The sequence below is a fragment of the Natrix helvetica genome, assembly GCF_964273705.1.
Source record: "Natrix helvetica genome assembly, chromosome: 1".
NCBI classification, from domain to species: domain Eukaryota; kingdom Metazoa; phylum Chordata; class Lepidosauria; order Squamata; family Natricidae; genus Natrix; species Natrix helvetica.
The window spans coordinates 258094056-258107078 of NC_138548.1; the positions used below are offsets into that span (position 1 = coordinate 258094056).

General features: G+C 42.3%; 1 protein-coding gene across 2 annotated transcripts in view; it reads left to right on the plus strand.

The window, feature by feature from the left end:
- Positions 1 to 3142: 3142 nt before the first annotated feature.
- The window catches only part of AKAP8L (A-kinase anchoring protein 8 like), a 28857-nt gene continuing 18976 nt past the window's right edge, over positions 3143 to 13023 (plus strand). The window contains exons 1-3 of one of the 2 annotated variants that reach the window (XM_081955301.1): positions 3143 to 3263; positions 10634 to 10666; positions 12737 to 12977. In XM_081955301.1, coding sequence (XP_081811427.1) covers positions 3251 to 3263; positions 10634 to 10666; positions 12737 to 12977 — 287 coding nt within the window. In that variant the 5' untranslated portion in view covers positions 3143 to 3250. The remainder of the gene's footprint in view (positions 3264 to 10633; positions 10667 to 12736; positions 12978 to 13023) is intronic. The other variant, XM_081955302.1, reaches the window with a different exon arrangement.

A 13023-nucleotide genomic window follows, 5' to 3' on the forward strand; every position in this document is an offset into this window, starting at 1 on the left:
CATTCAAATTAATGGCTCAAAAGATGGGAAGAATATGTATAAAAAACAGTACAAGATGATTGAGATGCAGTTCAATCCATAAAGAGATTTGTTTCATCTTAAACATTTGCCTCAGGAATATTTAAAACAGGATGAGGCTGCTTTTTTAGAAGATTGGATACACAATATACATAGGTATAGATACAAATATTAGCATGCATGACTAGTATTGGTGAGCAGAAAACACCACCATGAGACAGTTATCAGAATAGAGCAGGCAGTTGTACTTCCATATTTGGGATAGAAACCTCTGGATGACCATTAGACAGTGCAAACTATCTTCTGCCATTTTGTGGTCTTTTGGATTTTTGAGGTCAGATTTACAGCCTCAGATACTTGTGTTTCCAGGTGTAATTCAAGGTACTGGTTGTCATCTATAAAACCGTACATGTCTCAGTACCACCGTTCTCTGGTATTCACCATGATATGTTTTGGATTCTTTCTGTTAGACAATGCCATCTGGATTCCACAGAAATGGCCTAGAATGCCCTGGACTCTGGAAAACATTCCTGTCTGCTCAGCCCTATTCTTCCTGCTTGGTTTTAGAAAGGCAGTGAAAAATTGGAGTTTTCAAATAGGCCATGAGCTGATATGTGATCACACCGAATGATGTATAATGATATTTTTTAAAATGTAAATCACCTTGGGGCTTCCAATTTAATGACTTAATAACTTGAATAAATAGGTAACTTTTGCATACATTTAATTATAATCTGGAATCAAGAGTATGGAAAAAAACCTTTAACACAGTAATGAAAACAAATCTACTTTTAAAAAGTGAGGCTTGCTTTACAGAAGTACACTACAGCATGGATTAATTTACTCATCAATCCACAACAGTTGAATTCACAGATGATGCTTTACTAAACAAATGACATTTAAGTCCCATTGTTGGACTTAGGTTAGGTTTTTCAAGTATGCATTACTCTTAGTATGTCATTTTTTGCTACACATTTTTACATTTATATTTATTAAAAAATCCCATTTTAAAATTACTATTAGGGATAAGTGATTGCCTTTAGTAATAAAAGAAATGGCACCTAAAAGTCAAACGACCAGGTCTGTACACTGCTTCATGTCTGGACTAGCTAGAAGCCATGATCCTTAAGTGGTTAAACACTAATTTTTAATGGCTTGAGTCTGACATTCAAGGAGAATGGTAGCGCCTCCTGAGGAACAAAACAGTCAATAGAAAACCCATAAACGGGTCTTTAGATATTTGAACAAGGACTACAGCAGCCAAAGCTCTTGGGATCTAATTGCACCACAAGCAACAGGGTCCAGTTATTTAGTGCTTACCCTGCCCTGGCTCCTGGTTGTCTGCCTCCTCCGAAGATGTGGTAGTGAAGTAACAATTTTTGTGTGTTTGATGGGTGCTACACTGCAATCCTGGGACAGGTAATATAATTGGATAAAAACTATCTGAGCCCAGCCATGGCCCACCAGATGCTCCCACCTGCACACAGTTCCACAGGTTTTGTTTGGGTGTCATTCTGTAGCAGTACTGTAGTCTTATATTGAAAACATAGGGCCTCAATAGGAAGCAATGCCAGAGACTTAAAAAGCACCCAATATTTGAAGGCTGTCAGCTCATATTTCAGAGCCCCTGCTTTACAGTATGAATCAGATTTAGCAAGATAGTTAGCTGGACTCTTTCAAGGGGTGTTTCATTATTAGAGGACGATGCTGCATTGCAGTAGAGTGGACTGTATTGCAGAGTCCCATCTAATGAAAAAGGCAGTAGCCGTTATCTCACTGCCAAGAGCTATTTTCTCTTGTCAGGCAGCCATGATTTTATATATTCACTGTAGCTAGCAGGCTAAAATTTGCAGACCAAATGTGCAAACTCTTTGGCTCCAAAGTACTATTTGCAGATCTGTGCTGTAGCACAAGAAATAAAACAAACCTGAAACTGAACCTAGAAGGCAATGACTAATCAGTTCTATAACTGCCAAGAAAACAATAATGTGTGGGTTATGTCCACAAGGTCACCAGGAATTGACTCAAAAGTTTTAATTGTCAATCTCAACTTGCATATGATCCGGGATAAATTTTATGTGACGATGCCTCAAATCATGTCTTCAAACTTCGCAACTTTAGGACTTGTGGACTTCAACTCCCAGAATTCTCCAGCCAGCATGTGCTGGCTGGACAATTCTGGGAGTTGAAGTCCATAAGTCTTAAAGTTGCCAAGTTTGGGGAACTCTGCCTCAAATGGTTTCAATTTAATCCAATATAAGAAAGAACTAGGATTCCCGAGGTACCTTGAGTGGAAACTTCTTCCCTTACCAAACAGCCTATTTATTGCTGTTTTGCACTGATGAGGTGCCATCAATTTCGACTCCTAACGACCGACGTCCTCCCTGAGTTTATTACGCCGGTGTTCTGCTGGAGGGGGCGGCTCAAACGACTTCCACAAGTAGCCAATCAAGATGGGCCCGGCCTACACAAAGCACGTCGCTGGATGCTCTAACAGTATCGCAATCCCCGCCGGCTGTCATCGCGGACCTCCTCCGCTCGGTCTGCAATACACTTAATGGCTGCTCCCCGCCCCCCTCGTCATCTGAATCCACACTTGCATCGGTTAGAAGCGACTCGGGGGGGGGGGGGGACTGACGTCCCAGCATTTCAAAGAGTCCTCCAGGAGCCAAAGGAAGGAAGGGAACTCGCCGCACACAAAAGGACACCGCATCCCCTTACGGTGCGTACTCGTGTTGTGGGCGGCACAACAGGTTACATTCCGATGGGCAGCTCCCGATAGAAGGCGCGCTCATCCCAGCCAACGCAAGGATTCAGGGTGCCTCCCATTGAAAGACCATTCATTGCCCGCCTGCAGTCTAGAGAACAGCGGCCGCCCGACCGTTTATTCGCCCGTTAGAGTTTCGTTAGACCCAACAACCTCGGTCAGGACATCATTTGCTTGACGGGATAAAACTGACATCCCTCTTTACCTACCGCTCACCAGTAGATCTGACGGACGTTTCCCTTATCGAGTGAGCTGGGGGGCCTTGGACCCTCACGGCCCAATAGAACCGGAAAGGGGCGGGACGGAGGGTTACAGTCACCAATGGAAGGCTGAAGCTGGGGAAAGGGACCAGGGCGAACAGCGTCGGGAGGCGGGGTTAAAGCCAGCTACAGTTGCCGTCTGGCGCAGGAGGTAACGGGTGGGAAGGAGCGGCGTTGGGAAGCGCTCGGGTCCGCCACCGCCATCATGAGCTATTCAGGTGAGGGGAGTGGGTGAGAAGACGGGCTCTCGAGCAGAGGGGGAGGCTTTGACTCTGCGGAGGGGACTGAGAGGAGGGCTAGGCCCAGCCCATGGCAACATTCCGGGGGTGGGGTCACACGAGTCTTGCCACCCCCACCCCGTTTTCAGGCATTGCTGGCTGGAGCTCCTTGCCACCGTCCGTGGTCGAAGCGGAAGCCTCTGCCGGGCCTCCTTTCGTTCATCGTTCCCAGGAAACGGGCGGGGAGGCGGGGGATTTGGCCATTCGGAGAGGAGGGGTCGTGAGGGACCTCGCCTCATTCTGGTCACCGGGATTCAACCTCCCCCCACCCCCATTTGTGGAAGGCACGAGAAACGAAGAGCGGTTATCGATCCTCTGCGCCCGCCGGCGTGAGGGAAAGGAAGCTGGGCATCCTCAGTATATAGGCTGTCGTCTGCACGCCTAGACCTCCCCTCTCCCGCCCCGTCCTTGCGAGTAGTTGTAATAGTTGAAAACGGGGGCTTTCAATGCAATTTTGTATGGAATGTGAAGGATGTGTGTTTTTGTTTTGTTTTGGTTTTATGCATAAAGTACACTGAAGATGGCATTTAATTTCGTTGTAGCAGGTGCGATGACAATAAAGTTAAAATTAAATTAATGAACAGGAGTGAGGACGAAGGAAGATGCACAGAACCCATGTGGGCAATGGTTCCTTTTAAATAGACATGTCTATACTAAGCTGGGGTTGCTTTCTGCTTCTTAGCCCTCAGTATGGATCTGTTTTCCGATTTAAACGGGTTCGTCTGTCAAACAACCAATGCACAGTTGCAATACTATAGTATAGGACAGTGATGGCGAACCTTTTTTGGCTGGCGTGCCAAAAGCGGGGGGGGGGAGCTCAGGGGGGTTGTGCGCGGGCATGCCACACATGCATGCGCTTCCCCCCTCTGCACACATGCGTGCGCGACCAGCATTCCCCCCTGCTTTTGGGACTATTTTTTCATTCTCCCCAGGCTCCAGAGGCTTTCTAGGAGTCTGGGGAGGGCGAAAACAGCCCCCCTCGAACCCTCCCAGGTCCTCTGGAGGCTTCAGGAGCTTCCCTGAAGCCTCCTGAGGGCGAAAAACCACCCCTAAGGGCAAACCAGAAGTTTGGGAACGGACTTCTGGTTTGCTCGTAGGGCCGTTTTTCGCCCTCCAGAGCCTTCAAGAGGCTTCCCTGATGGCTCCAGAGGGTGAAAACCAACCCTATGGCCAAACCGGAAGTCACTTCGTGTTTGCTCGTTGGGCTTTTTTTCGCCCTTCGGAGGCTTCAGGGAAGTCTCCTGAAGGCTCTGGAAAGCAAAAAATGGCCCTATGGATAAACTGGAAGTGACTTCCAGTTTGCCCATAGAGCTGGCCAAAACGGCCTCAAAAGAAGGGCGAAAAACAGCTCCAAATAAGGCCGAAGGCAACGCCTTGCGTGCCCTAACAAATGGCTCCGTGTGCGACAGGTCCACCATCATGGGTATAGGACAAAGACAGGTTTGCTTGGCCTGTTGCCTTACTTGTCCTTCAGTACAGGTAGTGTTCGACTTACAACAGTTTGTTTAGTGACCATTCAAAGTTACAGCAGCACTGAAAACTTACTATTGTTTTTCACAGTTACAACCTTTCCAGTATCACCCATGATCACATGACCAAAATTCAGAGGCTTGGCAGCTGGTTCATATTGATGACCATCCACTTTGTCCCAAGATTTATGTGATCACATTTTGTGACCTTCTGACAAGCAAAGTCAATGGGGAAGCCATATTCACTTAACCACCAGGTTGCTCACTTATCAACTGTAGTGATTCGCTTAACAACTGAGATAAGAAAGATTGTAAATAGGGCAAAATTCACTTAACCTTCACTTAACAAGAGAATTTTTAGGCTCAATTGTGGTCATAAGTTGAGGACTACCTGTATTAGAAATATTAGACATTATTTTTTCAAAGCTGGGTGCGAGGTTCGGAATCTTTATGGTTTTCTTAGATATTTTCTGCGTCTTCATACATATGGTGCAACATTTTTTCTGTAATACCTTCGCAAGGTCTGTGTTATGTTTAGATAAATATGCTGCCTCAATTTCTTCAAAAGTGATCATTGTCAGATTGTGCACAGAATCTTCTTTAGCAATTGTGCTCCAAAGTCTTAAAATGTGTGATAAAGAGGAATATGGCTGAATACTTAACCCTCTTTATAATTGCTCAACAATTTGGTTCATTAGATGTGATAAAGTTATTTCTCTACATGTGTTATCAGGCCATGTAAGTAATTTTTAAAACTCTAGTGCCACTTTTGATTTAAAACACTTCAATAAAATTTTGATATTGGAGTGGAGTATAGAATGACCTCTGTGTAATTCTAACTACCCTACTTTGTTCTTAAGTAAAGATTTTTTCCCTACAAATGAGATAGACTCATAGTAGCTTTTAAGGCTTACATATTTTACTATAACACATAAGCTTTCATGAGCTGCAACTCAGTCATATGTATAGGATGCCTAATTTGGAATGAGATTTTATTTTTTTAATGTTAAATATGAGGCATTGAAGTAAAACTGTTAGGATTTAGGGTGATTATGCAGATAAAATTTCATGAGGCACTCACTACAAATACTTTGTCAGTTAGCAATCATTAGATGCTAAAAATTGTCTTCATTCAGACATGTAGACGTTTTATATGTTATCAGCCAAATTACATCTCTTCATAATAACATTTTAGCCATTGTCTATACATTGCAGGACGAAGGTCTCTTCCGCATGTTTTCAACCTATATAGTCCTGAGCTTTCCTTTTCCAATTGGGCCCGCAATACATGCTGATGTCATCAATCCATCTTGTTTTAGGTCTCTTTCGTGGACACTTTTTATCAAGTGGGATCCATTCTATGACTGCTTTGGTCCACCTGTCATCAGTTGTGCTTGCTATGTGACTAGCCCATTTCCAATTCTTCTAGCTGAATACTCAATACTCCTGTGCAACTTCCCTGACTCACAAAATACCTCTCCCATGCACCCTTCCGAATCCATGTGGCATCTCCTGTGCACCTTTTATTTCCTCTCTTACTTGCACTGCTTCTTCCCTGCAGCCCATGCACCCCTCACTTTCATCTCCAGCAGCTGCCGCCATTTACCAGTCTTCTGGTCTGGGAAATCCAGCTTCCTGCCAGCTTTCCCATTGACTTTCCTTATGGGAAGCATTAAAAATGATGATCATTTGGCCACAGCTGACCATTAATTTTTATTTTTTTTAATTTTATTAAATTTATAGACCGCCCCCTCTCCCCAAAGGGACTCGGGGCGGTGTACAGACCACAAATAAAACAATATACAAAACTTAAATATTTTTAAATACCCATAAAATAGATTAAGTGATAGGCTGTACAGTAAAGTTAAAAATTAAAACAACCTAAAAAATCTACCCCTAAAAATTTTAAATACAGGCTAGAGGGACACAAAAACTACAGTTAGGCCAGGCCAGCTAAGTTGAACAGGTGGGTCTTAAGTTTCTTACGGAAGGAGCAGAGATCGGTCGTTATTCTAATATCAGGGGGGAGGTCATTCCAGAGGGTCGGGCCCATCACAGAAAAGGCCCTACTCCTGGGCGTCGCCCGCTGGCACTGCCTAGTGGACGGCACCCGGAGGAGTCCCTCCCTGTGAGAGCGAATCGGCCGCAGGGATGTATGGGGCAGGATGCGATCCCGCAGGTAGCTAGGTCCTGTGCCATGGAGCGCTTTAAAGATGATAGTCAACACCTTGAAACGCACCCAAAAAGCCACAGGTAGCCAGTGCAGCCCGCGCAGGAGAGGTGTAACATGGGAGTATCTAGTACCTCCCATAATTGCCCGCGCGGCCACGTTCTGGACCAACTGCAGCCTTCGGGTGCATCTCAAGGGAAGCCCCATGTAGAGAGCATTGCAATAGTCCAGTCGGGACGTCACTAGCGCATGGGTGACTGTGTGCAGGGCGCTCCGGTCCAATAGGGGGCGCAATTGGCGCACCAGGCGAACCTGGTGGAACACCCCCCTTGCCACGGCCGTCACATGATCATCCATTGACAGCCGGGCATCCAGGAGGACGCCCAAATTGCGTGCCCGCTCCACGGGGGCCAGCTGTTTGCCCCCGATGGCCAGTGATGGAATCCACTGGTTGAACCTGGGCGCCGGTAACCACAGCCACTCCGTCTTGGAGGGGTTGAGCTTGAGTCTGTTACTGCCCATCCAGACCCGTACGGCCTCCAGGCACCGGGACATCATTTCGACGGCCTCGTTGGGGTGGTTTGGGGTAGATATGTACAGCTGAGTATCGTCAGCAGTTAAGCGGGGTTTGGGACAGATGACCGGTCGTGTCCAAGTAGTACTGAAGCAGCTACAACTTTACCACATTTCAACTCAGTGGAAGTCATTGGTCCTAGATTTTGCATGCATTCTGTAAGTTAGCCCATTTGAAGTTCTTTGCTTCCAAACTTTTGCACTATGATGCACAATTTAACCCAGTTGAAGGCTAAAAACAAACAGGCACAAGATTTTCAGTAGTCTGTAGATAGATGTTTCATAAGAAAGCAAATTTTGCACAAAAAAGTTTGTTGCAGTATTGGGCAGTCATATCAATGTGGAATAGAGAAGAGCCAGGATGAGATGATACATTTTAATACTCCCTCATATCGCATGTTGATTTTTTTTCATTGATTGCCCGGATAGCAGCATAAGATTCAACTTGTTTTAATATCCCCAATCCCCTGGGTGATGAACCAGTACTGGTCTGTGGCTATTAAGAACTGGGCCGCACAGCTGTAGATGAAGCGATGGATGAGCAAGCAAGTGAAACAACCACCCCCACCCCCAATCTGTGAAAAAATTGTCATCCACAAAACCAGTCCCTGGTGCCAAAAAGGTTGGGCACTGTTGCTATAATACAATGAGCACATGGGGCTATTCTCCTAGGCGCTGCTTGGAGTGTCCAAGCACGGGTTAACTTCAGCTTGCTGCCCAAGGACTGAGTTCGAATTTCTTGTAGCTCCGCCCCTTGCTCTCCTCAGAGGCTCAGTTTTAAAAAACTCAGTCGCCCTACAGGACGCTTTTTGGGGTGCTCCAGTCCTTGTGCAGCAAACTGGACCCTCTAGATAGCATAGTGTAGCTCCTTTTTTGTTTTTTTGAGTATAGTTAGACAATTCCTTAGCGTTTGTTATTTTCTTCCTCCTGTCGCTTTAATTGAAGACAGAGACGCGCGAGGTAGGCTGCCTGCAGTGTGGCTGGCCTTCGTTTTCCATGATCGCAGCCGCTCCTCGGGGGGGGTCGTTTGGAATCTCCCAACGACCAGAGTGGGGTCAGGTAGGCAGTTAGGGGCCCCAGGGAGGCATTAGGCTTCCAATTTCTCCCCCCGGGGTCGCAAGCAAGTGAAACAACCACCCCCACCCCCAATCTGTGAAAAAATTGTCATCCACAAAACCAGTCCCTGGTGCCAAAAAGGTTGGGCACTGTTGCTATAATACAATGAGCACATGGGGCTATTCTGGTAAGACACTTTAGTTAACTACAAAAATACTTTTCAGACATTTTTTCCCTTTCTAGGATACTACTTAAGAATTAGTTATTTAGGTAATATACAACTTATTACATGTAGTCCTTGACTTAGGACTGTTTGTTTAATGATGGTTCAGTGTCATGACAGTCTTAGAAAAAGTGACTTAAAATCATTGTACTACCCCTGTAGTCACAGGATCACAATTGGAGCAATTGGCAACCAACTTGTATTTACAACCAGCTGCAGTGTCTTACTGTCACGTGATTTCTGGCAAAAAATGCCCCTTGGGGAAGCTGGATTCACAGTCCCAATTATGGTCATAATTTGAGAATTAGCTGTACCCAGAGGTGGGCTTCAAAAATTCCAGCAACGGGTTCTCTGCCCATTTGCTTGGTGGGCTTGGCCTAGTCATCCTCCTGCACCATGGCGTCAGCGGGGGTGTTTTCACCTTCCCCAGGCTCCGGAGGCTTTCCTCGAGCCTCTGGGAGGGTGAAAACTGCCTCCCCCGGGCTCTGGAACAAGCCCGTTTCTGGCTGCCTGGAACCTCCCGGAGGCCTGTTTTCCACCCTCCCCAAACCTCCATGCAGGCCCTGCACTTACCTTGCATCCAAAACTGACCGAGTGGAGACTCCTGGAAGGGGCGGGGTGAGAGCAGCCAGCCAGGGGTGGGATTTGAAGGTTCTCTGAACTGGCCATTAACCTTAGCTATGGGTTCTCCTGAACCTGGGCAAATTCGTAGCATCCCACCCCTGCCTGTACCCTCAATTAGATATTTTTTATTTTCTTATTTAAAATGAATACATTTACATATGGTATTTGAAGCTTCATTCCTTTGTACAATTATCTTCAAATAAGCTTAAAATCAATTCAAATTTGATAGCTTAATGCATAGCTTGGGTTTTTTCACCATTGCTGTAAATTTTATTTGTGTAATCAGGTTTTTATCCTTTTAAAGTCTGGAGCTGTATAATATATAGGTATGATTTACTGGGGATTATTGGAGCTTAATTCATGATGGGTTTACAGAAATGATACTACTCTCAACTTCTATAGCATAGATTTGTTAAGAGTATTTAGAAATTGTATTTAGGTATTTTCTTAAATAACCAACAACTGGTAATATGTGTTCATGAGTAAAGGTATAAGATTTAAATATTCTCCTTTGGGCAGACAATCTTTTAGTGACCTGCTTTTGTATATCTCAGTAATGGTGGTACTCCCATTAAAAGAATTATCTTGCTTCTTCTTTATTGTTAAATAACTATTACCAGGAAGTAATAAATGTATAATTGGTGCAAAAATGATACTTTTTATTTTATTTTTATTTTTTATTTGTCAGTATACTGTGAAATGGATATAGTGACAGTGTAGATTAATACTATGGTAGTTTGATAAGGTTTCCATATATTACTATCAGTATTCAGGCAAGGACAGATCTAAGGGATTATATATATATTCCAGTAATCTCTTTAAGAATGCTAAGCAATTCAGAATATTGATTGATTTATTAAAAAACATAATTTCATTGTCTTCTAATCTGAGAATATATATTAGTGAATTGCCTCAAATTTTCAGCAATAGATCACGCCATTGTATTTCTACAGTAAAATCTAGAAAAGGAGGTGTACAGTGCTATTTCACTGTACTGCAGAATATGAGAAATAATCACAAATTTAAGATTTTAGCAAAGAGAAACCCATAAATGAGATTAAAACTGTCGAGCAAGAGTTGCAAACTACTGCTTACTGCAATGTGGCAATTAGTGTGGAGCACTATTAATTTACATATCAATTTACATATAAACAAAATCATTTTGAGAAATATTCATTTGGAAATTTCTTTTTAGGTTATGGAAATTGGAATTCTGGAACAAATAGAGGTAAGTACAGTTTTAATGGAGTGCTAGCATTTGTTTTATAGATAACTCAATCACACTAATTTAAACAGAAAAAAATACCAAAATGTCACATTTTTATTAATTCAATGTGTGATCTTTTTAATGTCTTTTCATTTATGATTAAATCCAAATTTTATATAACTGCACCATCCCCTGTAAATCAGTAAAATTGATGCTTGGGTATAACTGATCTTTGACCTTCTTAATGAATTTTGGTATACTCTATGAGCTATAGCAGCGGCCCCAACCTTTTGGGGACCAGGGACCGGTTCCATAGAGAGAGTTTTTTCTGAGGATCCGAGGTAGTGTGGTTTCGTGTGCTGCCTGCATTACATGGATGGAGCTTCACTTGTTTGTGAGGCTCAGTTTCTGCCATGGCACAGACCGATGCTAGTCCATGCACTGGCGGTTGGGGACCCCTGAGCTATAGTAGCAGATTTTATAATATTTATAGTTCCATCGATAGTTACTTAAATGTATCTTAAAAAAGTATTTACTTTAAAAAGTATTTGCAACATTTCATCTGGCTTTCTTGCCTAGCACTTCTCTTAATATATAATGTAGAACAAAGTATCTTCATGCATCCATGGGAATTCACATTTTTACATCAGTCATACCTTGTAATTAACCTCATAAAACAGTAGGGCTTCATTTCAAATAGATAAATTGAATATTTGTATGCTAAAGATTTCAAATCATATTATCCTCTACATCAGTGGTTCTCAACTGGGGATCTACGGACGCCTGAGAATCCGTGATATCGTCATAAGGTCCACAAAGGCTTGAAGAAATGTTATTTCAATCTTGAGTTAAGTCTTGGGGTCTGCCATGGTCCATAAAAAGTATTTAAAGGGGGTCCGTAGTGAACAAACAAGTTGAGAACCACTGCTCTATATCTTTGAGAAACAATACTTTGAGAAAGTGGAGACTTTCATAATGTGGAAGGTATACTGATGATTTAGATGTCCAGTTTGTTAGAAGGTTATAAATACCATTTTTAATGAAATTCAAAACAAATGCAGAATATTCTTCATTCAAGTCACTGAAACATCTGAATCCCTAACTAGAATAACTTTCAGAGACTGAACTGTGTGCTTTTATGGACTCTTCAGCTACATGATGTATCCATATAAATATATTACCGTGTATATACATACATACATGTGTGTGTGAATATATATTTTGTCTTTACTCGTGAAATAGTTTTCTTTAATTGACATCCTGAAAGTTAATGCTTTCAATTCTTACGTTTCTTGTTATATATTGATCCTTATTTTTAATTTTTAATTTATGTTTAATGTTTAATTTTATTGATTATATTGTATACCATCCAGAGCCCCTCTTCAAGAGAGATAGGCTATTAGGAAATACGAAATATGAATAAATAAATAATGCTCTTTGCTCACAAAATCGTATTAAGCTGAAATAGGTATGCTTCATCTTTTCTTCCATGATATATATACTTTTCTATGGCTTAGAAGAGTATCCCTGTACATTTTGCCCAGTTATGCAATTTTGTTCATTCATTATTTTTTAAATGTACAAAACCCGAGTACTTTTTACAGAATACCTCCTTATTCAGTGAAGAAAAGGATTATCAATCTTCTAAACTATAGTTCTCTTACAGTTTTCTATCTCCAAATATCAGGTAGTATCATTACCTAAAGCAATAAATATTTTGTGGTGGGCAGCTTCCCAGCAAACAGAATAGACTGGAAATAACAATGTTATTTCTGTTTTTATATCGTAAGGCTTTGTCCTAAAATTGATCTACAGATGGAATTGAGGTATTATAAATGAAGACTTAGCAATACTTAGTTTTAGGTATGATGGGAATGAATGTTTCTCAGGACATATATCAAATGTTACTGTCATAGAAATAAGATTTAATTTTATACATTGAATTGGAAGTAGATACAGAAATTTATTTTTCTAAATGTAGCCACTGTAACATGAAGGAGATATTCTTGGTGCTGCCAATCTTGTATTAGACAGGCCTTTTAGCATTCTAAACATATAAAAAGAAAACTCAATAACTGTTTTTCATTTCAGGTTATGAAGATTATAATTATGGATATGGATACAGTCAGGATAACTCTGGCAATTATGGGTATGGTATGGGCACTTCAAACTCTTGGGAAATGCCTAATTCAAATACAGACATGAACTTTAACGCATCCACTGGCACCAGCGCTGATGATGTAATTTCAAATTTTAACCAGCGCTTAGATATGGTATCTCATCTAGACACTGAAACGATGCAAGGAGGACATTATGGCTCAGGTGGAGACAGGTGAGTGTAGAGACAAAGGTTCAGTAATAGTTATAGAACAGGCTAG